The 26,845-nt window shown below is 39.2% G+C and overlaps 1 protein-coding gene across 9 annotated transcripts in view; it reads left to right on the top strand.

Annotated features, from left to right (window-relative positions):
• Positions 1-26,845, top strand: part of Rhea (Talin_middle and talin-RS domain-containing protein rhea) — a 64,255-nt gene that overhangs the window by 22,574 nt on the left and 14,836 nt on the right. For 8 of the 9 annotated variants that reach the window (XM_076310931.1, XM_076310929.1, XM_076310930.1 and 5 more), the window contains 7 exons: positions 18,466-18,658; positions 19,809-20,210; positions 21,022-21,292; positions 21,999-22,502; positions 23,027-23,124; positions 23,727-23,815; positions 25,688-26,146. In XM_076310931.1, coding sequence (XP_076167046.1) covers positions 18,520-18,658; positions 19,809-20,210; positions 21,022-21,292; positions 21,999-22,502; positions 23,027-23,124; positions 23,727-23,815; positions 25,688-26,146 — 1,962 coding nt within the window. In that variant the 5' untranslated portion in view covers positions 18,466-18,519. Of the gene's footprint in view, positions 1-1,302; positions 2,951-18,465; positions 18,659-19,808; positions 20,211-21,021; positions 21,293-21,998; positions 22,503-23,026; positions 23,125-23,726; positions 23,816-25,687; positions 26,147-26,845 lie in introns of those variants that run through there. The other variant, XM_076310937.1, reaches the window with a different exon arrangement.

Raw genomic sequence — 26,845 nt, 5'->3', positions numbered from 1 at the left:
ATACTCTTCCCGTTCGCAAATATTTGTGCAACGAATATCAGTGATAGTAATTGCGCTACTCGCTCGAGTAAATCTACATTGTTCGACGAAACTGTACAATCTGGAACGTAATTATGGAATTGAGGAAATATTGAAGAAGAGATAGATCCTCGAGATAGAGGAAAGATCGCGTTGTTGCCTTCGCGGGAAGCAAAGTGTTATCATTCCCGTGCTCTTTTGCAAGCATTCATGGTCAGTTCGCTGACTTTCGAACGAAAGTGCCGCTGCATAAATTGCCTGTACATCTCAATTCACCCCCCGCGATGGTGACCATTCTCTTACACGTCGTGCTTCTGAGTGTCACTCTCCCACCCTCGACAGGCGACCTCCCTCCCATGGACTCCCATTACCATCCCTTTACACCCCCTTGCCCGATAGGGCTCGATTTTCGTCGGACCTTTTGTGCGCCTGCTTGTTTAAATTCGATCCTAAAAAAATTACGGAAATTGTTACGAAAATTTCCTGTCGATCCACACTCGAAGTCGATTCTCAACGGACGAGAGATTAATTGGATGAACGGATACGTAGAACGAAAGGGTGTGCAATTTTTCTTTTAATTTTACTATGGCGTAACACAATGTAATGTAACGTTTAATGTTTCTTTTTCCAAGTAGACTCGGTTGAGAACATTTTATTCGATGTTTTGACAATTTTTCATTGTACACTGTTACACGGACGCTGATGAAGTATCATTTCTACGTAGTAATAATAAAATACATCGTCCGTGAATCTTTTAAACGGTAAGATTATAAGCGGTCTACGTTATCTTTGCAAACTGTCACGAATATATTTAAATATAAATAAGTATTTAACGCGTTAACGTCAACGTATTAACGCTACTGCAGCACCATACTTGATAACTCATGCGAATCGACCCTAAACGCAGAGAAAAATCAATCTACAAGGAGCCTGATTATGCACAAGCTACCGAACAAACACGTATTACACGATTCGCGAGATTTCCGCATTTAATTACTCAAGTGTTCTCGTCTTATCTTCGAAAGGATTCAAATTTCGTCCGAGTGGTGAACAAATTTCACACCACCGTTCATCGATGACTTAATTTTTAACAAAAACGAAAAGAAAAAAATACGATAGGATCAGAAGCCAACCGGTGTTTCAAATTTGAGAAGATTCGATGCTTTTTATTCGCGATTTATGTCCCAATGCTTTCGATACTTGTTAACCCGAATTAGTTGGCTAATTTTTTTACAACAAACGGAGAAAGATAGTGGCGGAAGACAACTGCTATTAACTCAAATTTCAACAGATGAGTTATCCCCGCGTGTATGTGTGTGCCATGATACCCGAGAGGGGTTGCAAGATGCGAGTCGACACGGTGGGGGTAGAAGGACAACTACCACCATTAGCTCGGACCAATCCCCGTGGCGGGTTCACGGTGGTGTATCGGCGCATGTGCATCCTCCGTTGGTGTCTTTGGTTTGGGTACCGCGCGCAAGGCCGCAGACCTATCACTTCTTTGGCGACAGCCGTCGGGGTAACATCCTTGTTCTCGTCCTAGTCCTCGTCCTTGCATCATCCCCTCGACACACCGCATTACCAGTACCAAGTCCCGTTTTCATTCAGTCTTTATTCTTACCTTCAACTTGTCCGTGCCTCTGTGTACATTTTTTTCCTTTTTTTTTTTCTTTCTTTTTGTTTCTGAGACCGATTTACCCTCGGTAGAAAACAACCCGGTGGATTCTGACCGTAATAAGTCAGAAATTTACGAATCGTTCAGTTTGTTTCCTTTTCGACGAGCGTCGACAGTTCTCCAATTTCTTCGACCGGGGGTGAAACGTTCTCGGTTTCGTAATTGTTGCACGCTGGTTAAGTTTCTGCGGTTTTTCTGTTCCGATCGTCCTTTACTTTCGGCACACCGGCTACTGGAATCTTCCGTCGTGGTTAATTCTACCTCGATCTTCGGTGCCAGTTCCAGGTAACAAGTTCTCTTTTCTTTACCCAAATTTTTGAATCGCTCTCAAGTCTCGTTTCCTTCACGGTAATTTTTTTTCGTAGTTTACGAGTCCGCCGGTTGTACCTCGATTCCCGTAAAAAATTCAATTCGCAAACCGATTTCCGTGGTAAATATCCTTTTCGATGTTACGTTTCCCAGTTTTCACGCGGATTCGGTGTTCCGGAATGTTTTTCAAAAGTCATTCGTTCTTTGCCCGCGAGTACAAGGAAACGTTACTTTCGTTGATTTATTTTGTTCGTGTCAGTCGTGTGCTCGTCTTAAGAGAACATTCTCATTTTGGTGTCGTTTTTAGTTCGTAATTGGTGCACAATGCAGGGCTGTCGCGTCCGGAAAACATCTCCTGTGCCTTAAATTGCCGTCCAAATTCGAACTCGTGACAATAAGCAACGCTTTCTCTCACCTTTCGCGACTCTCTACGACTACCTCGTGGCCAGTAGACTGTCGGTTAGAGCCTTAACGAAACTGTGATCTTTTCAATTCTGGGATTAAAAAAAATTTTAAGACAAAAAAGAAAAAAAAAAGAAAGAAATATTCGTCGATCCTCGAAATTCGTTTCACCTTTTGAGCTTAGTTTACGGATTGGCTTCGTATCCACCCGCGAACCAGTTGTCTTAATTCGAGTATATAAGTATTGTTGAGATTTACCTCGTTCTCCTTTGATTACTAAAGAAAATTTGACGAAAACCTCGTCCGTCCTTCTGTGCCTTTCAAATTTTTCGCCAAACTCCTCACCTCTTCCTTGTTTCGTAAATGAAACGAGTGTCTAACGCGCTCCGATAGTTGTCCCGATAAAAGGAGACAGAATCCGAAGTATTTCGAAAGTTACGAACAACTTTGTGACGTTTCGTTTAACCATCCAACGAACAGAAGAGACTAAGATTTCCCGATCCAGAGAGAATCGAAGACGAACGAGTGCAAAATGCGTTTGGTTTGGTGAGTAAGAATCATTTCAATTGTACACGTGTTTAAAGCACTCCGCGATGGAACACTTCGAAACATTTAGCGTTTAGTTCGCGCGAATAAACTTTCGCAACATCGAATAAATTCACGTCGATGCGTGAAGTTACCTTGAAGAAATTCCAAAATATTTGTCGATTCGAACATTTCCACGAGATCACTCGAGTATTTCGTAAAAATGTTAAATTGTGCGAATATTTTGGTAAAGTTTGAAGCTTCGAGTGAAAAATTTCGATCGATTGTATTCTTACGATACTTTTGATTTTCCAACGATAGTGACGCGAAAATAATTTCTATTTATCGTGATAAATAAATTCACGATACTTTCGTTCTATTCGTGGAACATTTCGAACGATAAAGAAATCGATGCACGGTCTCGAATTGAAAAAAATCAAGAGAAATTCATCAATCGTGTCTGTTGACATTCCAAACGTCGTGAACGTTGCATTCCAGCAAACGTAGAACAGTTCGTCGAATTTTAATTGTGCACCGATATTGAAAATAAATTTGCCAAGCAAACGGACAAACGATGTTATTTTCCGAGAATGGAATTGATTGCCGTGAAACAATCAAGATAAGGAACTCAATTATCAAGGGTGAATTGTGACAGCAGATCTCTAAGGTCTGGAAATCAGATAGTATAATGTGAGGGTCAACTTTCCTCCGCTCCCCTCTTCGGAGTCGTCGAACAGCTAGGTAGGGAGAGGGTGGTAATGGTCACAATAGAGGGATTTCCGTGTATCTTTTTTAACCACAATTTAATCGCCCGCCTGGATAAATCAGAATAGTGGGTTTCAGCCATTCTGTTAACCGAACCCTATGGTTTTATACCCAATTAGCGGCTTTGCAAATTACAATTATGCACCGTATTGTGTATCACCGTGGGAGGGGGTTCAAAGTATAATTTGCTGGAATTTAGAGATTATGGGACAGTTATTTCCCACAATGATTGTTCCAAATTGATTTTCGTGAAAAGTAGTCGTTAGAGGGGTGCATTTGAGGCTGTAACGAGATATTTTTCATGTAATTGTAGACGAAAATGAGATTACACTGTTGCCGTAAATAATTGTAGCGTTGTATCAAATTTATCGTCGCACAGAATTGTCGAATTTGCACTTCCTTCCATCGATGAAATTAATTGTGTTTTACATTGCACATATCTTGAAAATACTTTTCAGTCGCGGTAGTTTTGCTTGCATTGCGTTTGCGTTTCTATTTGTGGGAAATTTTTGTAAAGCTCGAGATAAAAATTTCAATTTCAGATAATTTAAAAGTACATTATACGTTGTAAAATTTTTTTTACAACATTTTACTTGACGTAATACAATGTCTCTGTCTGTAATTATTCCTGTGATGTTTAACCCAGTGAATTGACCTATCAATTGACATCGGGTAACGAATCGAGTAATAGGAAAGTACGATATTTAAATTATGTATAAAGTTTCAATACGTTACCCAAAGGACTATTACGTATAAAATGTTCCAAACTTCATTTCTAACGATTCTAAAAACAAAAAGGTAGCTAGCGGCTAAAAAGATGGTGAAAATTCCATTCTGAAAAATTTTATCAAAACCTTTGTCCCAAGGACAATAACTCTCTGAATTCTCTCGGCCGAGAACAGGAAATTTGTTTCTACTCGCGCTCCGTTTGAATGGCGCTAAAATATTCAAAGTAATTCTCAAGAAAAGTTACAACATTCGAACTATGAATGTGATAAAATTCTCGAACTGAAAACATCGATTGGACGATTTTACGTCATTATTGAGCGTAAAATAAATTACGTATCGAAACGCGCGAACTTTTACGTCCAGTGATCAATAACAACGAGAAGAGACCATTGTAGGTATCCTTAAAAAAAAAATATCCTCGTAAAAGTGTGCTGGTAGGAAATTCCACAAACCGTTAGGGATAAAAGTACGTGTTACAACGATTCTCACAGTTTCCCAGCGAAAACGGAGAATTTGTTCCAGCTCGCACGCCGTTCGAATTTTCCACAGCCGGTTTACGGGGGTGTGTTACTGGGGCAGTAGTGTGCAGAAGCTCAGAACATCCCCGATGTGAATTTACCAGAACCCCTCTCGTCTCGTTTCCCCTTCCCTCGACTCTCCTGCTCCCTCTTTGGCTCTCCCTTACCCTACCATCCCCCATGGTACGAGGGGTGGTTTCCCAACAATTCTCTCGGTTACATTCGAGCCTTAACTCGGACCACGACGCATTCAGTTTCTGATCGGCAGTGAAACGACGCGTCCTCCTCGGTCTTCTTCTTATTTCATCGTCTATAATTCGTCGGTTCGTACGTTGTGCGTGCTTTCAATGTTCAGTTACATCGTATCTCGTCGTTCGTACGCGTTCCTTGTTAATCGAACGTTCGTACGGGTTTCCAGTAAATCGGGAATTGTGTGAAATTCAACAATGCTCCGTGGACGGTTTAACCTCTCATCGCCCGATGGATCCTCCATAGGGATGCGGCACGTTATACCAGGTGATAGAATATTTGTGTTTTATCGGGGTTTGGCTGATATCGCACGATAGTTTCCGAAGGATTTTCACATTGGTGCATCGTAATTGTGAATAGACGTGCTCGATTCGGTTGTTGCCTCGATGTAGCGGCGTCGATGGATTTATACGGGTTTATTACGTTTTTCCATGCAGACGTTCCATTAGTTTTAATCCAATATTCTTTTGAAATTTTTACAGATCAGTGTCGCACTTTATACGAATTTCAAGTGCAATTGATATTCCAGTTCGTTGGTATTTTACCGAAATTGATCGATTAATTCTAATTGACGATAACAATGCTCCATATTTTTATCAATATTTGTTCGCTTTTGACGAAATATCATCGCGATATTTTCACAATTTTACATTTTTTACATCCCTCTTCTTGTATCGTTGTAAGTATACAGAATCGAATAGTTATAACATTGTAACAGTATACGGTATACAACAGTATGCAAGTACACAGAAACTGAAGCATGTTTTATTTTTTACTAGATTCATTTATTCCGGTATTCACTGTTAACTGCACGATAATATAGTCCGGTTGTATGCGTTCGAAGAAATGCATCACACTTTTATGGTGACATTAAGCTCTCCATCATCATTCACACGAAATAACCTGTGATTAAGATAAACAGATTCAACCATTAAGGGATTAAATGTGCATCTCGAGTATAAGTGAATCCTTCGTAAGGTAGTGTCAGTATACAGCGTGCAATTTCTATTCATGAAGAAGTAATGACATTTTGCATTCCACTTTTGCGAAACTTAAACAAGGAAACTTATTATTTGCTACTGAAACGCTAACTTTGAAAAATCACTACGATATAACAAATAGACACGGTAATTGAATTCAACGGACACAAAGGGACCACGTAACTCACTTTCGTCGATCAATTTTGATCGTTACTTCTCATATTACTCCGAATTAGGAATTAATATTCAATGGAAATTTAATATTTACAAAAGAAACGTTGCTAGGCAGTAGTATCACGAACATTTCTCAGTTATTTAAATATTTCTTTTAACTCGCTCGAAGAACCCAACGAAGAGAGCAATCAAATTAAATGCCAATGTGAAATTTGATTCTTTATATCCAACTTTTACATTTTAATCTCGGTGATTTTCACACGAAGCTGGTTTCAATGGATTCGACGAATAAAACGTATTGGTTACTTTAAAAAAAAAAAAAATTAACATTTATATCTTCCGAGAGAATTATTTCGAGTGCAAAGAACCGTGCAACGTTTAAACATGGAAATCGAACGAGTGATTTAGAAACCCGAGGTAATCGTACCCATTTCCCCGTGTCTTCTGCCTTATAAAGTGTTCATCCGTCCGCGGTTGTTTGCGTCGATCGTTAATCGAGACTTCGTTAAAGCGTGACAGCGATAAATACGCGAGTGACGTTTACGAATCGAGCGATGATTATATTTAACAGACGGCCGTCAGCGAAACACGCTGGGAATTGAATCGAACGTTACAAGATCCAGCGATTGGTTGAATTTCTCTTGCAATAGAATTTCCATGTAGCTTCATAAGCGAAAGAGGAAAATGGACGTGAACCGGCACTCGGCAGCTTCACGGGAATAGTTAATTATTACTGCACGAGGAGGCTGCATCGGAAACGAAGACAGTTGGCATCCATGACATCCAAACATTTCGCGATTCTCAGCATTACTCCAGTGTCCAATTTTCAATTGGATTAACGCCAGCGAAAGCAGTTCGATGACTTCGATAGAATTTCTTTGGATATTCATCGAGATCGAAAGTAATTCTACCTAATTGAATCTCGAAACATTTCTGATTCATTTCACGCTACCTAACCCGATCGTTACGATAGCAATTCCGACCGTGCCGCTCGTGTCTATTGGTAATTTGATTTTTAATCGGATTTAACGAGAATACGGGAAATAAAAATCCTCTTTGGAAAATTTCATTCAATACGGTAACGTGTAAAAATTACACTCTTTGCGCGATTTCGATTTGGATGTTCAATTTGTGCGTGGAAACAAACAATACAACGATTTTACGGACTTCTTGCTATCATTGTTTACTAAATACTTTATACTTTATACTTTATACCGTATAAGTATACTATTTCTACCGTACTCGAATTTCAACTTCTCTAAGATCATTGAATAAGCAACGACGTAATTATTTTAGTAACTTCGGTATAGTTGCTTCGAAAGGCTGTAGAATTTTCGATATTTTTCAACACAGTCTCCTCGAGAGCTAGACTATGGACAGAGGAAAATCACTTGGCCTCTGAAGGCCACAGAGGGGTTGATCCCACCATACCGATCGGCAACCCTGCCGTTCAATCTTTCGTTTGTTCGCGCAAACGTACAGCATACGCTTTTCCCTTTTCAAACATAGAGGAAAGCTGGCGTGTCGTAAAAATGAGGATCATGTCTGACGTAATTTTCAACTATATTCCGCTATCAGCTGTTTCCTTCCTCTGGCGAAGAATATACTTTCGCGTGGGAAACCAAATTTGAATCGTGACACTGGAAATTTATTTTCCGATTACATTTGCTCGTTAAAAGACTCACCGCGAATAAAGACTTGGCACAAAGAAATTATTTCGTTGCGGTTGTTTCTGTAATCGTGTGGCTGTCTCGTCGGATAAAAATGAACGGTTTAAATTTCATCTCGAGTAAAGGGGAAATGTGACAAATTTCTACTCACGTAACGTTGAGAAATTGAAAATAAAAAAAAGTTCCGCCGGGTACTTGAAAGACGTCCGAAAGTTTCCACGATAAACAGTGGGACGCTGGTTTTCCTCTGGGGGTGTAAGTTAATAAGTCATTCGAACAGCCCGTAACTGGGTAGATAAGTACTCACGGTCGGGGTCGTTCTTTACGAACTCGTGACCGAGGTGTTGGAACGTGCGAAGAAAAACTGTGTCATTGTGATCAATATTTAGGCCGGTGAAATTGACTCGATATTGCATCGATAGTTATCTCGAACGAAATTCGTTCAGTTTTCTACGAACGAAAAGAATCTAAGATATCTTGCACGAATAAATAATTAACGGTTCGAAGCGATCGAATATTCGATGTCGTACGATTTTCTTCACAAATAAATGGAATCGATAGTTCCTATAGTAGAATCGAGACAGTCATCGGGCATCGAACAATTTGATTGAACGTATAAACGGTAAATCGTCCGTAGATGATGAATATTACAGTTAAACGGAACGTCATCTTTAAACAATTCGACTTATATATATTCTTGATAACTTACAGTAGTCAGTGTATAAACCGAGTAATACTTCTTTTTTCTTTCTTAATTTTTAAAAAGATTCAAGTTTATCGATTCTACGATCTTTTACAACATCGAACGACCGTTTTGCGTATAATCGTCGTGTCTATTTATTGTGGAATTTTCGGGGAGATTTTAAAGAATGCGCTGAACAACTTACGAATCGATTTGCAACTGCTTGTAAATTCATTTTGGGCCACCGTGTCGTTGGCCACGACACGTTGAGCTGGTTCGTGACGAAGGGTGTCGAGAACAGGACAGAGGGGGTGGGTGATTTCCTGTTTCGCAAGCAGGCTAGGTTTGGAAGAAGACGAAGCTCATAAGGCGACGATAGAGTTAAAAAAGCTGACGGCGTTGCTTCCGACGCTTTAAGATCGCCGAGAATAGAGAGTACTGCATCGACTAAAAGTAAATGGCTGTAAGTGGTTCCGCAATCTCGTTGGTCTTCCATCGTAGGAAAGCGAAACAATTTTCCGTGCTTCTTTTCCAAAGTCTCCGTTTCGAAAGAAATCCAGCTCACGTTGCTCCCGGTTTTACAATTTATATCGCGAGTTTGATTCTCATTTCGTTCGATCGAATCTTACACCGAATCGTTCCGTGCTACAAAGGCGTCCCTTGACTTTCACGATGACGATACGTAAATTTCGACGTGGAATGAAAACGAAGCCAGAGATGAAGATTCGCGAACAGAAAGTTCGTTTTGTATTCACAAAAGTGTATAGAAGAAGGTGCAGGTAGCGAGAGAAGAAGAAGGCAGGGCGAACGATGAGTGGGTCGGAGTTTGAATTATAATCGACGAAAAAGAGAAATGGAACGTACAATATGATCAGTCTCGTTTCAAATCCGGAGCATTACAATCGGGAGAAAAGATTTTGTCCGCTAAAGGTCACTTCTTCGTGACTACCGATCGCATCGGATACGATTGCCATTTTTATACACTCTAAAAAAATCGTGTTTCATTTTCACCAAAAGAAACAAAATGACTTCGAGGATACTCGTTTCGAGAAACGACGAAATGAGATAAAATGATACGTCGTTGTTGCATCGGGACCGTGTACGATAGACAGGACAGAAAGTATTGTACATAAATAAAAATAAGTACACTTTATCACTTATTACTTTTATTATCAATTATTGACTTATTCTCGGAATCACCGCGTAGCTAAATAATACAGCAGTTAAATAGAGACGGTCGTCTAGTGGTATCGAGCGACGAAAATTTTTCGCCTCGATTGCAAGCTGTACCTGTTCAAGATAACAAGGTTGCGCTTAATTCTGACAAGGAGAGGTTCTCCAGCGCGACACTCGCTTTTTAACGAACTTTCGCATAGTCATAGAACTCGAAATACCAAAGTTAACGACACCTGGGTTTAGGTGCGGACGGTTAACAGTTTACGAGATATTTAGCGTGAAAATTTTAAGGAGCTGTTAATCTTCGGTACGTTGGCAGAGGCGTTCGTGACGTAATTGGTATAGATGCGTAGCTGGCAACTGTCGTTCATTTTGTGCTCGTGTTTGAATCCTGCTGGGACAGCGTTTAATCTTTATCGGATCCTTCCCAGCCGTCTAAAATCCTATATCATTAGGTTCGGTATTTTCAAGAGCCATCGTCGTGAAGAAAAAAAATAGCATTAAAAAGTAGGCGTCACACTTGGGGACGTTTTCTTGTGAAAATCTGGTACGTTGTACTCGAGGCAGAAAACTTTGGCCGCGCGAGGTTCCCGAACAGCTATCCCCACTATGTGTCTCTCAACACTTCGCTTCACCTCGTTTTGCTCGAAAGACAGAAAATGCAAACTTGCTGGCATACGCTCTGTATCTGTCATATAGAGAGGCAAGCTGGCGTGGCGTAAAAGCGAAAAGGGGTGGGGGTCGTGTCTGGCAAGCTTTACAGTCGTGGAAGCAAGTTTGCGCGGCCAAAACTTTCTGTCCCTTAAATTTGATCTCTGTACAATAACGAGTGGTAATGCAAAACTGCTATCGTTATCGCACTCTCCTAACACCATCTTCCGAAACAACAGCTTCTGGTAGGATTTTCGTAAATTTACCGAAATTAAATATTTTTCTTTATTATTTTCCATACACGGGGGACTATACGTTTTCCATACATTGGGAACAAAAGGGGAAAATAAAAATTGGATTCCAACGAAGCATGTTTCTAAATGAACCGAACCTTGAACGTTAGATCGAGGATCTAGAACAACGTGCTTCGAGTAACGTGTACTTCGGTACGCGAGTGAAATTGTTTTTTTTACTCGTCGACGCGTAAATAATACGGAACTCGTCGATACTCCCCGCGAGTGTATTATGCGATCAAATAAATTCTCAATACTCCAAAATATTTCGAATCGCTTCTGCGAACGTAACACGGTCTTCGTTGCATTATAATGGCGGAACATGGAAAGAACTGAGGCTTCTCTAACAATAAATGTAACTTGGATCTTTAAAGTTTATCTCGACAACGATGACCTATTGCGAACATTGCGCTTATTTTATCGCGTGTAATCACTCCCTTTTCGTTGCATTATGAATTACGCTCTGTATCTTACTTTCTTTTTTTTTTCCACATTTTCTTGCGAGACTGAATGTTTCTCTCGGCTTTTCGTAGCTCGATCAACGATGTCTTCGAGAAATATTATTATTTCCGACTTAATATTTAATTATTTAATCTAACGGTCGAGTACTGTAGAAATACGTTCTATTTTTGAAACAGTTGCAGTCGACGAGTATTTCGAAGCGCACGAACGAATCAGTGAGTCTACGAAATATTATTGTTTCCGACTTACTATTTAATTATTTAATCTAACGGTCGAGTACGGTAGAAATACGTTCTATTTTTGAAACGGTTGCAGTCAACGAGTATTTCAAAGCGCACGAACAAATCAGTGAGTCACCCTGTGTCGGTTTAATCGACAAAATTCAACGTGGCGTTTCGATTGAGTTCAAGCAATGGGTTAAACGAGGGCGAAACGTTATTTTTCATGCTCACTGTATCAACAGCGGGGGTCCACGTGATTGGCACGTATGCCAGGATCCATTAAGAGAACCGAGCCCCTGATTACCGAATCTTGTAGAGCGTGCATAATCGTGTCTTCTCACCAATCGGCAGGTTCTCAATTAGTTTCTGTCAAGCGTCATTATCACGGAAAGAGACTGACATCTAAATTTAGAAGCCACGATCGATTTTGGTTAATTTGCAAATTATATCGCTTCTTATTTATGTCCATTATTTTAGGCGTATAGACGTTCCTCCATTCTTATATGGTCCCCAATACCGAGCTTACGCAGCTATTTGGAAGATTTGAAACATTGAAACGTTTTACGATTTATTTGATTCCTACCGGGCAATTTGTTCAGACTGTGAACACGATGAAGCAACGTTCTTAATAACTTGTGGAGGAACGTATAGAAATTTGTGCCATGCCGTTCCACAGAATCTTATACTTTTCGATTATTCGAACTTCCTTCTTCGTAGTTACGTTTATTAACAATTTTAGTATCGATCTTGGTTTCGTTCGATTGAAATTTCCAACGTCTTTCTTACTATTATTTCGCGGAAGATGTATTCGTGTTTAAGAATATTCGGGGAACTCGAGTCTTTAGAAATTTAAACGATAGAAATCCAGCAAACATATTTTTCCGTTCAGTGGTAGAACGTTTAACTATTGTCTGCCACGTCTTCTTTTGACATTCTTCGAATACTTTCTGGCTTTCCATGCATCAGCGTTCTTTTTATTCACTTACGGATAAAAATATCGCTGACCTACTTTTTAAATGATGAAACGGTACATTTCATCTAGCGAGCAATTTTTTTCACACGAGCCCTAAAATATTCATTCGTAAGGTCGTTCGAGTACAACTGTGACCACTTCGTACTGTTTACTTGAAAATCTTGAAACTCGCTTGGCAGCACTTCCGGGTTATGTAGGAGGACTAAAAACGCGACTGTACATAATCCTTAAAAACCTGGAATCTTGAAATACACCGTGAAATTTCATAAGTCGGTGAGGTTTTTTCTTTAAATAAATTTTATTTGAGTTTGTAAATATATATGTAGTCTATTATTATTTTTTTTTTTTTTTTGATTGTTCAATGTCAGTTTCAATATGCTTGAGTGGTTATTGTTTCGATTTCGCAAAAAGTGATTTTAGTTTCGAAATAAATATTTCCATAAATTTTGTTGACAGTGACAGCAATCTGGGTAGCATGTTTTTTGTCAAATTCAAAAAGCAGAGCGTGTATCTTACATGAAACTCGAACTCGTTACAATGACTGGTAAATGACTGAATGTACAAAAGTAATGGACGTTTTGTGATTTGAATTGGTAGAACTGTTTATTTATATATATAGATGGCACTAAAAGTTCACGTTTATTAAATTACTCGATCCAAGGTGATCGAGAGACAAAAAGTATGTTTTACACGTTGAGTCTAAGAAGTAATGAATTATAAGCTTCTAAAATAATATATAATTGTAACAATAATATTCAGAGCTTGCGATATCACGATAATAATAATACTCGATTCGGTCTGCCTAGTTGCACGAATATAATAATGCCTAAGAAGCTGTCACAGCCTCGAGACCGAATTGTGAGCAAGTGAGATATAATTAACACGTTGCGAGCAGTTTCAGGAAATGGTGGGAGATAACTTTGTGACAATTTCTCAAGCAATATTGTACTCAGAATTGGTCCTAGGTATGCGTTACCGTACTCGACACTTACACAACAAATATCGAAGCTCTTTACATACGTTATGATACAATTCTGCATCTTCGACGGAGTTACACTTCGTGGACGAAAGTGTTCGCGCGGGCAGACGTCTGAAATAAATGAAATAAGTCGAGAAACAACCCTCGCGAACTATTATCCGATCCAATGCCATTTTACTGTGGAATTGATTCATCGTTGAACAAAGTTACTTCACTCAACCGCAGTACGTCACTTTCCAATTTCCATAGAATGTATTTCGAGGAATGACCTCATTAGCCGCAATTGGGTCAGCTCCATGAGTGCATCTATGCAGCCACGATGCACTTCGACACCCGTCCAGATCATTATTTATATGCTCTACAAGCGTCGTTAACGTTCACGGACACCTTTATGAATTGTGAGCGCGCAAAATGGCGATCTTGGTGAGAATGTGACTTAAAATTTTCAGTCGTGAACTGTATCAAGCCAGTCGATGTTAATTGTGCGTAAAACGATGCGTCTCGCTTACTCGAGGCTGTTCTACTTTCGAGAATATTACAATTCTCGGAAATAGTGTTGCATTTTACCATATCATTTATCGGTCGAATAATGTTCTTTCTATTAAAAATTATGTTTTTGCTCCATCCTTCTTCGTTTCTTTTTCTTCGCGTTATTTATATTTTCAGACAAAGAATCGGACGACAATTTATCAAATTTGTAAACTGATTTGCACGAATTGCTAAATCAATACGGTATTATGAAATTAAAAGTCTTTGAACTTTTTGAGAAATTAATGTTGAGAAGGCAGTAGGTAGTCAGCCTTTTAAGTAATTCAGAGCGTACAGTTTCCTCTGCAAGAAACACTTAGTGATCTCTTGATTATCTCAGTTTACAACTTTCATGAATGCTGAACGGCTTAATTCGTTTGAAGATAAAGTTAAACGAAATTATTAGTCAAGGAGTTCTATAGTATCATTGCATACATTATCGGACGGAAGTTCTGAAATGAACCCGGAACAAAGTTTCGTGCAAACTTTCATGATTATCAAAGCAGATTCGTACGCGTGTAATTCAGCAATTTATCCATTACTCGAAAGATCTTTAAATTTCGTTTTACTTCCAGTTTTACTGCGACCTTTTACCCCCCCCCCCCCCCCCCCCTCTTTTTGTAACTTCTAATATTCTTTGTCCGTTTTAATAATTCCTGTCCTGATAAATTTCGAAGATTTCCTCGAAATTGTTCCAAGAGGCACCTACTCGAATACGAAACAAAGTAACACATTAATTATAAATATCCAAATAATTTAGAAAAGTATTATTGGCTCGTGCAATAAAATTAATATACGAAAATTAACGCGTGACAGGATAACCTTCAAAATATTTTATTCGAATAACACTCAATCGGTAAACTAAGGACGAGAATCGTAGAAATGAATTGAACGGAGTGAAAGGAAGGGACGAAGGGACTCCGAGGACAAAATTAAACACGATGCAGGCTGACCGTTAGCACGGAATACGGATGAGAAAATTATTCGCAGAAAATTGTAAAAAGTTAGGAGACGCGTGAAAATGAAAACCGTAAATGAAAAGGAAAAAGTCAGAACGGCGAGCGTCGCGAGGAAAGCGGGATGGGAAAATTAGATGTATAGGGAGAGAAAAAAAAAAGAAGAAAGTAGAAACAAGTAGAAGGGTAGAGTGACAAGGAAAAAAGAAGAGCGCAAAACTTCGGGAAAGGTGAAAATACAGTGGAAAGAGAAAACAAGGAAGCGGCGACGGTACGGGGAGAAAGGGACGTAGAGGAAAATGAAAAGAGAGGAACTGAGAAAAGCTGGGTTCGTAAGAAGGGATGGTCTGGGGTAGTTGTGCTTGAGTTTGACACAGTCAGAGACCGGCGTTGCCTGGCAACGTCTAAGGGTGGAAGTCCACATTGGCGTGGGGTGTACTTGCAGCGAATTTATGCGTATGGACCACCCTCGTCTCCTTTCCACCCCCCGTCGGGCCGTGTAAGAAAACCGAATAAACGAACGAAACAGTCTATAATTGGCGATTTCTTCGTATTCGGGGACGTATCCTGATATATATCATCTCCCGTGGGTGTCTACCATATTTTAAGAATCAGACGGATATTTTTCTCACGGAAACTCGATTAGGCTCTATGCAGAGCCACGAACGAAACAGTGAGACCGAAAATAGATCTTCCACCATGAAACGATCGCGAGGTGATATTTCGGTGGATCGTTTCATGGAGTTTGTGTAAACTGGTACCATCGATCCCAGGCTTCTTCTGTTCCCGTTATTTTACGATTGAAAGTTATCGGCTGGCGTTCGATAAATACAGATAAAATACTCACGTGCTTTAACTATCGCTCTAAAAATTATTTTTTCTTCGGAGATATCAAAGGAACGTGCAATAAATAACTCGAGTAAACGTTTTCTTTCGATCGAATTGAACAAAATTGTCGTTTTGTCCTAGCTCGTTGGTTAACCGGATGAATTTATATTCGATGAGTAATTTTTTTATCTTCGAAGTCAATGATTCTCCAATTTTATCGAAATATTTGGAAAGAAGAACGCACTCGTTGTTTTACGCAATTTGTCGTACTGTAACCGAAAAATTAAATATCGCACAAACTGCATTTTACGTGCACACGAGTGCACATACCAAACTATGTTAGAATTTATGCGGAACCGCATCCTTAATATTAGGTTCCTTAATCTGTTTCTAGTTTCTGTTTCTTAACAGCATCACGCGCCGTAGGAAGCGGCGGGTAATGCCTTTCGAAACTTTATAATTAATCAACTTTTCAATTAACATAACTAAGACGGTCTTCCCATTCTCGCATGGTGGGAATTGGAATTTCTTTTGCAAAACAGATTCGACCGACTTCGAATCGAAGAATGAAACTTTCAACCAAAGAGTACAATTTCTGTGCGATACGTAGTGTTACTGAATAATATATTTGTGAAAGTGTTTAATTATTTTCGAAACGCTCTACGTAAGCGAGATTAAAAATAATCGACAACGATTACGGTATCACGGATTCAAATTGTATTATTGTAAGATAAAATGAAATAATGAACGGATAAAATAATTTCGGTGATGAAAAAGACGTGCAACGAGCCAATAATTTCTCCGCAATTGAACAGTAAAACTGTAAGGCGTTTTTCATTACGGTGATTTATTCACGTAACGCTCGGGAGTTACTCGTAACTTGTTGATGCAAATAAAGCGCGATGGCGTTGTTTTGCTCCACGGGGTGTAAATGAGAAGACTCGTTTTCCGGGATCGATTTAATTAGGCTTGAGCCGGTCACAATTTATTTTTATTAGCCGGATACCGTGACGGGGTGGATTCTACGCCCGTGCTGGATCCCCATACAGTTCCGTGTGGTAAATTCTATAGCAAATGCATCATACCACGGGAGATCAATATACAGGGTGAAACGTCTAACGTTATCACCCTAAACATCTAACTTTCTTTCAGCAGTACGAAAGAAGGTCCAAAGAAGAGATTCTACGGTTTCGAGGGGTAAATATTTGGCGGATCATTTATTTCTAGGTCATGTTTTTCGAAATTTCTAAGTTACCTTATCTTTTGATATCAGTAATTTCACTTGAGCGAGCACCCACTCGATACATACTCAAAATTAATTTTCTCGAAAACGAAATCTTGTATGAAAAAAGAAGTGTATTCTATTAGATTGTTCGGAAAGTCATTTCGTTTTTTTGTTTTTAGTAAAAATGAACGATTTTTTTTAGAGCGTATAAACATTTTATCAAATTATATATTCTCCATTTTGGAAAACGAAACGACTTTCCGAACAAGCCATTTTCGATTATCTCTTTCGCGAAAAAGTTTCTCTCTGCTCGATAGTACCTACTATTATTCTGTGGTGCAAGATGTAAAAGGTAAAAATTCAAGGTAGTTATTAAGTAAAGTAAAAATTACATATTCCTGAACATCTTTTGTATCTAAATTCAAAGAGACGTTGATTCGGGATTGTATATAGGATAAATTACTCCGCGGAACAAAGTTAGAGAGAGTTTACATATCGCACGCAATTTATACCACCGGCAAGAAGTGGCCATTATTATACGATAACGTACAATTACGCGGAGAGATAGAACGGTGACCCCTGAGCGAGCACAATGCTCAATCCCTTGCAACTTGTTGCACATGATTCAGCAGTAAACTGGAAATCGTATATCCGTATAAAGTCCTTTATGTTCTTCGTGATACCGTAAATCGGTCTACGATCGTGTGCTAACTATGTATGGTATCGTGAAGGCGACGCTTCTCAACATTTCTGACTCCCAGTAATCACGAACAAACGTGACAATAATATTAACAGCGATAGTAATGATAATTTTTCTATTATGCAGTCCACACAAAGGAATACAGTTTCAACGACTATATATAATTGCGTAGAAGGTGAGGCGCAACGAGTATTGTTTTTAAACTTTGCTACAAGTTTACATCGGATCGATAAAGTTTACACCGATCAGATTACAATTTCTTAACGAATTTATTCTAATATCGGCGCAAAGTCTAAAAATGAACACGTATACGATCAAGGTACTAAACATTGCAAACTATCAATCACCAGGCTCGAAACATTTCCGAGATATTAATTGTTTCGATTAAAAGATATCGAACGTCTCAATTTGTTAACGAGACGTTTGGTCCTTCTCGTCCTTTCAAAATTTCTTCTTTTCGAGTAGTATTCTAATAACATTCTATAGCTACGCAACTATACGTTTCGTCGCTCGGTCTGATCCCCACCACGCTCAGACCACTCCCTCTGAGGTCAATTTTACATCGTTAAACTATACATTCGCTACGAGTTAACCAATCGTAGTGTGTCCTCGACGAGAGAGACTCGTGTCAGACAATCGAGGACTAGAATCGTAACTACTGCAGATTTTGCCCTAATTTCTGTAATATCTGACCCCGAATTTGTTCAAAGGGTTGCTAAAGCGCGGTCGCGGTATAAAAATCGAAGTATTCACCGTCGTTTATTTTTTGCTTTTCAGTCGAGTGATTCCGGTGGTTTTCGTGCACGCAGAAGATCACCCCAGGCATTCGCAATGGCCACCCTATCCCTGCGTATCTCCATCCCGGAGAAAAACGCCACGAAGATGATGCAATTTGACCCGAGCACATCCGTTTACGACGCTTGCCGTATTATCAGAGAGAAACTCGCTGAAGCGAGTAACATGGGCCAACGTAAGCTCCTACTTATACCTAAAATATGCAGCGACGTATGGTAGTATAGACACGCGCACACGTTTACATTTTTTCCACCAGGTCGTGCACATTAAAATTGATACGAAAAGTAGAATATCGACGAGCGTTAAACCATTACCAGAGCGTATTGTTTCATTAGTTTGGAAATCGTGGAAGTTTCTTAATATACAGAGATCGTTAACTTCTCCGTAGATAAAGTATCGTTTATTTTTCCTGAAAGTTTCTTATCGAGATCAAAAAAATTAAATCAGAAACGTCAAGTACTACAGTCGATTAAAGATTCGATATCATCGAGAGAGGAAGTCTCACGAACGAGTGTAACCACTCAGACTTACTTTTACTGTCTTAGATAACGCGAGCACAATGTAATACTGTTTCTCAGATTGTCACAGATCTCTATCCCCACCATTGCTCATCGTATCTCACTCGTTCTCATTGTTTCAGTTTGGTCCGACGATCAGAGACACTATACTATTTTATCATCAGGTTGTTCGGGAAGTCGTTTCGTTTTCCAAAATGGAGAATATACAATTTGATAAAATGTTTCTATGCTCTAAAAAAATCGTGTTTCATTTTCACCAAAAAAAAAAAAAAAAAAAAAAAACGAAATCACTTTCCGAGCAACCCAATATTTAACCGTGTCTGTTTCGTTTCATCTAATACGAATGCACGTGAAAGTTATCGAACAGTTACATTTCTAGCTTTACTCTGGAGCGGAACATTGACGCGAACTTTGGAATTAAATAATAATTATTAAGTGCAAATTGAATACTTTCAAATATTCATCACTTGGTAACCAAATTCCCTATGCCAGTTTCGTTTAAATCAATTTCTAAAGGAACCCATACAATTCTCATAATATAATTAACTTTGCTGCGCTCCGATGTATTCTTAAAATAACATTTTTCGAAAAGTGTTCAGTTCTTGTAAAATAGTCCTATACGACGCGAGATAGGAGTACGAGAAACGCTCGGTAAATTTTTAACGTACACGTGTCCTTCCATCGCTAGAAATGCTAACTGTCCGATGATGCGTCCGTCTCGAAGAGTATGCACTTTCAAACGTGTTTCCGAATCTCTCCCTTAAAATTTACACCGTAATTATAATGGATTCCTACTTTCATCAATAGCCAAGGACTACGGACTATTCCTTGCTGACGAGGACGTCAAGAAAGGAGTCTGGCTCGAGCCAGGACGGAATCTCGATTATTACATTCTGAGGAACGGCGATCTTCTCGAGTACCGGCGTAAACTGCGGACCCTCAGAGTGCGCATGTTGGATGGAACGCTGAAGACGTTACTAGTGGATGATAGTCAAGCCGTCGCCAATCTCATGGTAGTAATTTGCACGAAGATAGGCATCACGAATCATGACGAGTATTCGTTGGTGCGCGAACTGGCCGACGAGGAAACCGAGAATCAAAAGCCAGGCAATTTCGGCACTCTCACCCTGAAGAGACGGAAAGAGGAGAAAGGCGAACGGGACGCGAAAATGGATCAGCTGAGGAAGAAGCTGAAGACCGACGACGAAGGTAAAGTTACCGATCCATTTCGGGGTAGGTGAGTATCCCGTGCGCTAAAAATTTCAACTCGTTCAACTCACCCTAACGAGAACTGTTGCACCTTGACGGTGCAAACGTAAACACAAGGCTCCTCGAACGATTCCTTAGCGATGGTTCGAGGTAAGGAACGTTTCACGGAGTAGTCTTTAATTTTTTAGGAATCTTTGTAACGTTTCCCGTTGATTTTCCTTCCAAGATTCGGAACGTTTCGTAGAATCACGGTAACGATAATTAAACTCGGCGCGGCCTATTTAAACGGGGCCGTCGAAGTGTCTCCGTTGATCTATCTATATCGATATATGTCTGCGTTGAATAAAACATCGAGTATACACGAACAAACAGATCTTTATTAATATCTTCTCGGATGAATTCGATGCATTTCTAAAGAACATTAACAGTCTGGAAGAAACTTCATTGAAATACGACACTTTTTATACGACAATTTAACATTTCGTATTTTCGATAGTTTTAGCGATCATTGAATTACAAATATAATACAGGGAAGATGTATTCGATATAATTGATTCGTGGTAGTAAAAGATCCAGAAAGAAATATAATAGCGGATATCGTTGATAATATCGTTAATATTCGATAAAGCTTTCGAAATATCGCGGCAATATTTTTTTAGAACATCCTGTAGACACAAACGGACAGAAACACAAAGAAATTTCGTATTGTATCTTCTTAATAATCGTTTAGTTTATTTGTTGTTGTTGTTGTTATAATGTCTTTTTAATATTAGATTCATGAAATGGGGAAAAATGTTGTTTCTTTCTTCAGTAAATTGGATCGATCCTAGTAAGACGTTACGGGAGCAAGGAATAGATGAATCAGAAACGGTCCTCCTACGCAGAAAGTTTTTCTTCTCGGATCAAAATATCGACAGCCGTGATCCGGTGCAATTATCTCTTTTATACGTTCAAGCAAGAGATGCAATTCTAGACGGTACGCATCCAGTTACTCAGGAAAAAGCCTGCATTTTCGCTGGGATACAATGTCAGATTCAATTTGGCGACCACAAGGAAGACAAGCACAAGCCAGGATTTCTCGAGTAAGATTTCAGACAAGAAACTTCAACATCTATCGTGTTTAGTATCTAACACACTTCGATCGAAGCTACGCTTTCAGCAACACGACCACAATTCCGTAAGAAATTGTGAAAAAGTAAAGCGTATTTGAAACGAATACGAATTTCGTGATTCTCATACTTTGTGATTCCAATTTGAACCATAATTGGACAGTTTTTCATTCGTTACGTTAACGAGCGAACGTTCGAATTAAAAAAAAAGAAAAAAGAGAGAGAGAAACGGAAATCATAAATAACTGAAGTAAATAACCGAGTAATTTATTATTCTCTTAGCTTAGTTTTTAAATACATTAAACGCAACGTATCTCTTCGTTCCTTGATGTTGCAATCGTTTTAATTGTTAAAGAATACTATCCCCCCTCCATTATCTTAACCGATGTAAGTGATTACCAATTGATCCTCTCCGGATTAAATACCAGCATATTATAACGATTCTTCTGGATTGTTTACAACCCTGAAAGTAACTTATGTAATACCGAGGCAGCTTCTTATTAGTCGATGCAAACAGTGGGTTTCGATTAAAATCCACTGTACGTATTTGTGAGAAGTCGAAGCAATCTTATAGTATCTATATCGATCGATTTTTAAACATTTATTTTATAAGCGTAGAAACTTTGCAGCGTTCCTGTACTGACCAGCGTTGTTTCTTTTTTCTTTCTTTTTCATGTAGCCTCAAAGAATTTCTACCGCAGTCCTACTTGAAGGTGAAAGGTATCGAGAAGAAGATTTTCGCTGAGCACAAGAAGCACGTCGGCCTCTCCGATCTCGATGCCAAAGTTTTGTACACGAAAACGGCGAGGTCCTTGAGCACATACGGCGTCACATTTTTCCTGGTGAAAGAAAAGATGAAGGGCAAGAATAAACTGGTGCCCCGTTTGTTAGGCGTCACGAAGGACTCGGTCTTGCGACTCGACGAAAAAACGAAAGAAATCTTGAAGACTTGGCCGTTGACTACCGTCCGACGTTGGGGAGCCTCCCCAAATACATTTACACTCGACTTCGGCGATTATTCCGATCAATATTACAGTGTGCAGACCACAGAGGCCGAGCAGATCCTTCAACTTATCTCCGGTTACATCGACATCATTCTGAAAAAGCAAAAAGCGAAGGATCACTTCGGCATCGAGGGAGATGAGGGTTCAACGATGGTCGAAGATAGCGTATCGCCTCTAAAGTATGTTGCCTTGTTCGTTTTATGTGTTAATTTGTTAATTGAAACGCCGACCAAGTGTACATTGGGGCAATTATCGATGTCAGCAGCTCGAGTTCAATTCGTCAGTGTTATTTTGTTCGTTGAACGTTAAGGATTGTTGTTTCCCTTGGTGGATGAAAATTTGAAAGCATGGAAGAGTTTTTGAGACGAAAGCAGATAAGTTTTAACAGAGCTGTGGGAGCACACGAGTCTTCAAAGTTAATGGGGATTCTTTTCACTTTAATCTTGGTGCTTGGAAGCATTGAAAATGCTTCTGCGTTCGAATTGCTTTAATTTTTTATTACGCTGGAATATTTGAAAGATTCAATTTAGAAATAGCAATACTACCGTTGATTGCGAAATAATATTATCGATTCGGAGAAATATCTTGCATTGAATCGAGCTCATTCTGGAAACGAATTTAAAAGAAAGGATATCTCTCTGTTTCTATTTCGCGTTATTTTTAAAATGCGCAACGTTATTTATCTGTTTTATTTTCTCGATAGGGCAACCATTATGCAACACGAAACGAGCAACGTCGGTAAAGGAAATGTAGAAGCCGTATCGGTTGCTATACCAGCAGTCATGAGAGTTGGAGGAGACGGTAAAGAATTGTCAATATTCTCTACATGCTGTGTGTTCTAAAAGCAGTGTCTTGTATCGTGTGTTAATATTTGGATTCTTAGCTTCTACTATCTGAAAATATAACGATTCTTTTCTTAATTCGTTCGTGTCCCAAACCTTGATAAAATATTAAGCCAGAGTGTTCTCTTCCTCTAACTAGAAGCAATATGTACAATGAACCGAACGATGCGTTACCTTCTTCTTAACAAATGTAATTGTTCTTGAACGTTATGCGAACGATTAGCAACGAACAGGAAACAAGACACTGAATTTTGACACTGCGATAAAGTCCCAGAGCAAAAGAAACGAAAGAAGCCAGAGAGATCCTTGTACGCCTGTGTCCTTGGGCGTTCTTCATCCGTTCCGTTGATTTTGTACATACAACGTACACGTATTTTTTATTTTGTATGTAAACGACACGTCGGCCTTAAAAGCTTTCTCCTTTAAATGTTTTGCTTCGCATCACGGAGCCGATTAGTGGGTAATCTAGTTTCTTGTTGAGATTGCTCGGTGTCGTGCAATCGATCGTGACGATCGATCTTTGTAAATACCACTCGGATAGTTGCATGATACGGTTTGTAGGGGCTCGACCATATGGAACTGGGCACATGGGCGGTGCTCAATACACGACTGTCAGCGGCCAGGTGAACATCGCACACGCTCCACCGATGGTAAGATCTACGAAAAGCGTAAGAGGTTCCTGCTCATGTTGAATCTCAATGTCTTCCGGGTATCTCCATTGAAAAGAGTTCCTCGTTCGAGGTCACAGTGATCGGCGAAAGTGTGAACCTGTAAACGTAATCTTGGTTTTCTTTACAATTGTTTACACTTTTACTCGTCGCTGTACTTTATTTTAAGGGATTTTTAACTTCGATTACGCTGAGTTGTACGCTCTAGAAGAACGAGATATTAAGTGGTACAAGTTTGGAACTGTAAGTACGTTAGATTATATTAAAATCGATTCGACGCGAAAGGTGGAACTACACGGGTACATTCTGAGCGTAATTGAAGTCGAAATTGCTCAATAATTCGACGTTCTATTGTATCGGTCATTGTTCGTGGATTGTAAATACAGTGCTAATAGAGAGACACTGATAGTTCACATCAGCAAGAGCTACTCACTCGCTCTCTTGTAGCAGTAGCTTAGATCGAGCATCTTTGAAGGATCGCAGCGAATATCAACGATATATTTAAGTTCTCGAAATCAGTAATTAAACAATTTCGTTATACATTGAAATAATTTTGCAAACAACTAATAGAAGGTTTAATTTATTTTCATGCTAGGCGCCTTCTATTGCGGACACAGAGTAGGTACACGACGATAACATTTTTCGTTATATTGGTTATTAAACAATTCATAAATTCGTCATTTTGATTTTCAGTTTGATTATATTCCGTTCGTATCCATGAAATACAGAAGTCACTGAAATACGATGGTTTTCTGAGAATCGTTTTTCACTATTAAGAACTTTTACGTATTGTAGTGTGCCGCGTTGGTGCTTTATGTTATTATACCTTAAAGTTTAAACTCTGAAAAAGACATTTCGTTTAGCTCGACGTGTAAGACGATAAATTATTAAAATCTGTTGGTCAGTGAAGTCTGTATTGCCAAATTTTGTTCGTGTAACATATAGCTTCGTACAATATGCACTTTAAATTATTTTGACACGTTGGTAATTGAGCAAATGATTATTTATTGGCAATATTAACATTAATGAATTAAGGGTTGCTTATTCTTTTACGATTCAAGAATATATTTTACGTAAGCTCCCATTTTGTAGTACATTGAATGGTAAAGTATTACGGTAAAAGAAATAATTTTGAATAATGGTAGATATTAAAATTCTTTTATTTACATTGCACATTTATATGGAACACTTATATATGTCTGTGCTATTCAAAATCTACGAAATCGTATGAAAGATTAAACACCCATGGATAGTCTGAGTCACGCATTTGGGTTTCATAATCGAACAAAATTAAGTCTCTGAAAATCACTGTTAGAGTGATCTAACAGGCCAGATGCTCTAGTCTCTTTGTGCGAAAAAGTCACAAGCATTCTCCAGTTCATAAATAGAACGAACATAAACTATCTCATACTATTCCATTTTGTTGTCTTCTATCTTTTGCGTCTTCAACTAAATACGAGCTACAACTCATTCTAAATGTGTGACTCACCATATGATCCCACCATTGGCAGCCATATATTTAATAAATACGATATATTTTAACAGAAAAATTTTCAGTAACCGTGTAAAGAGTCAGTAACAGTTTTGTAACTCTAATCGGAAAATTTCATTTTGACAAGTAGACGTCTCAATTCTAATAAGTGCACTATCTTCTTTGGAAAACAATGACGAGCATTACAAAGAATGCATACAGTTGGCACGTGTTTAATTACGTTGTACGAAACGAAAGAATCCAAAACTTCGATTGATAAGACATATATGTCTATATATGGCTACCAGTGGCTACCTTATTGTACTAATCTCACAGAGGCGTTCGTCTCAAGTGTCCCACGAAGTAACCTTGATTGAAACCAGGTGCAACAAACCAAGGTTACATCCGTCCTGTCCGAACCACAACGTGCCTTATTGTCAACTATCACCGCCGGTCACGAGGTGATCCATATCGCGGAGACCGAGCTCTCTTGCAAGGCTCAACTACCGAAATTGGGAACCGACCCAGCCTCGTTGAAATGGATCGAACAGACTATAGACACGCACAAACAGAACGTCGGCTCGCAAATCGCGGCGATGAACGCCGCGACCGCGCAGGTCGTCACACTGACTTCTGGACCAGCCGACGATGTGGATCACACAGCGGTGGGCGCAGCGATCACCACGATCACCAGCAACTTGCCCGAGATGACCAAGGGCGTCAGAATGATCGCTGCTCTCATGGACGACGACTCTTCGGGAGACAGACTGTTGGATGCGGCCAGGAAACTGTGCTCGGCTTTCTCTGATTTGCTGAAAGCCACGGAGCCTGAAACCAAAGAGGTGAGTACCATTGTTTTTGTCGATAGGTGCCCTATGTACGAACTTCTCAGCTGCCGGATCAATTTTAACGTGTCTTTAACTTGAAAGTGACGGTCGAATGGTTTATCAAGTAGTTTTGCGCGAGGAGATATCGTATACCGAGTTGTTGGTGTATATGAGAGAAGGATTAGGATTCGAGATAAGAATGTCTTAAGAGATCTTCGAAAGGATGAAATATATCGTAGCTGCAGTCAGGTTGTGAATAATACGTTGACGAAATGTCGAGTGATTTAAGATTTGGTAAATTTGGTAAGAGAGGAGTGGACGGAGATCACAACTGTTAATGTAGTTCGGTATAATCCGACCTGAAATATCGTTATTGTCTTCTTCGTAATTTGTAGTTGATTTTAAAATAACGACTAAGAAGTGCTATAAAATTAACGATAGCTCGTGATACTCGATAAATTCATCTTGGAAGAATTTTACCTTAAATTGTGCCTTTTTGTACAGCCTTTCTACATAATGCCTTCTACCTACGAACGATACGTAAGCACAAATATCAAACAACTTCATAGATAGTTTGAAACACTCGAAATATTAGCTGCTAATTTCTTATCGATGTTTCTATTTTATTTTTACGTCGTCGAGCATAGAAATAACCGGTGGCTTGTTAAACATTTTTTTTTTACATCTTACAGTTTATTTTAAATTCCGATCAAC

Source organism: Ptiloglossa arizonensis, chromosome 5, assembly GCF_051014685.1.
Source record: "Ptiloglossa arizonensis isolate GNS036 chromosome 5, iyPtiAriz1_principal, whole genome shotgun sequence".
NCBI lineage: Eukaryota > Metazoa > Arthropoda > Insecta > Hymenoptera > Colletidae > Ptiloglossa > Ptiloglossa arizonensis.
Note: the sequence above shows the minus strand (reverse complement) of the source record. Positions and strands in the feature narration are given on the sequence as shown.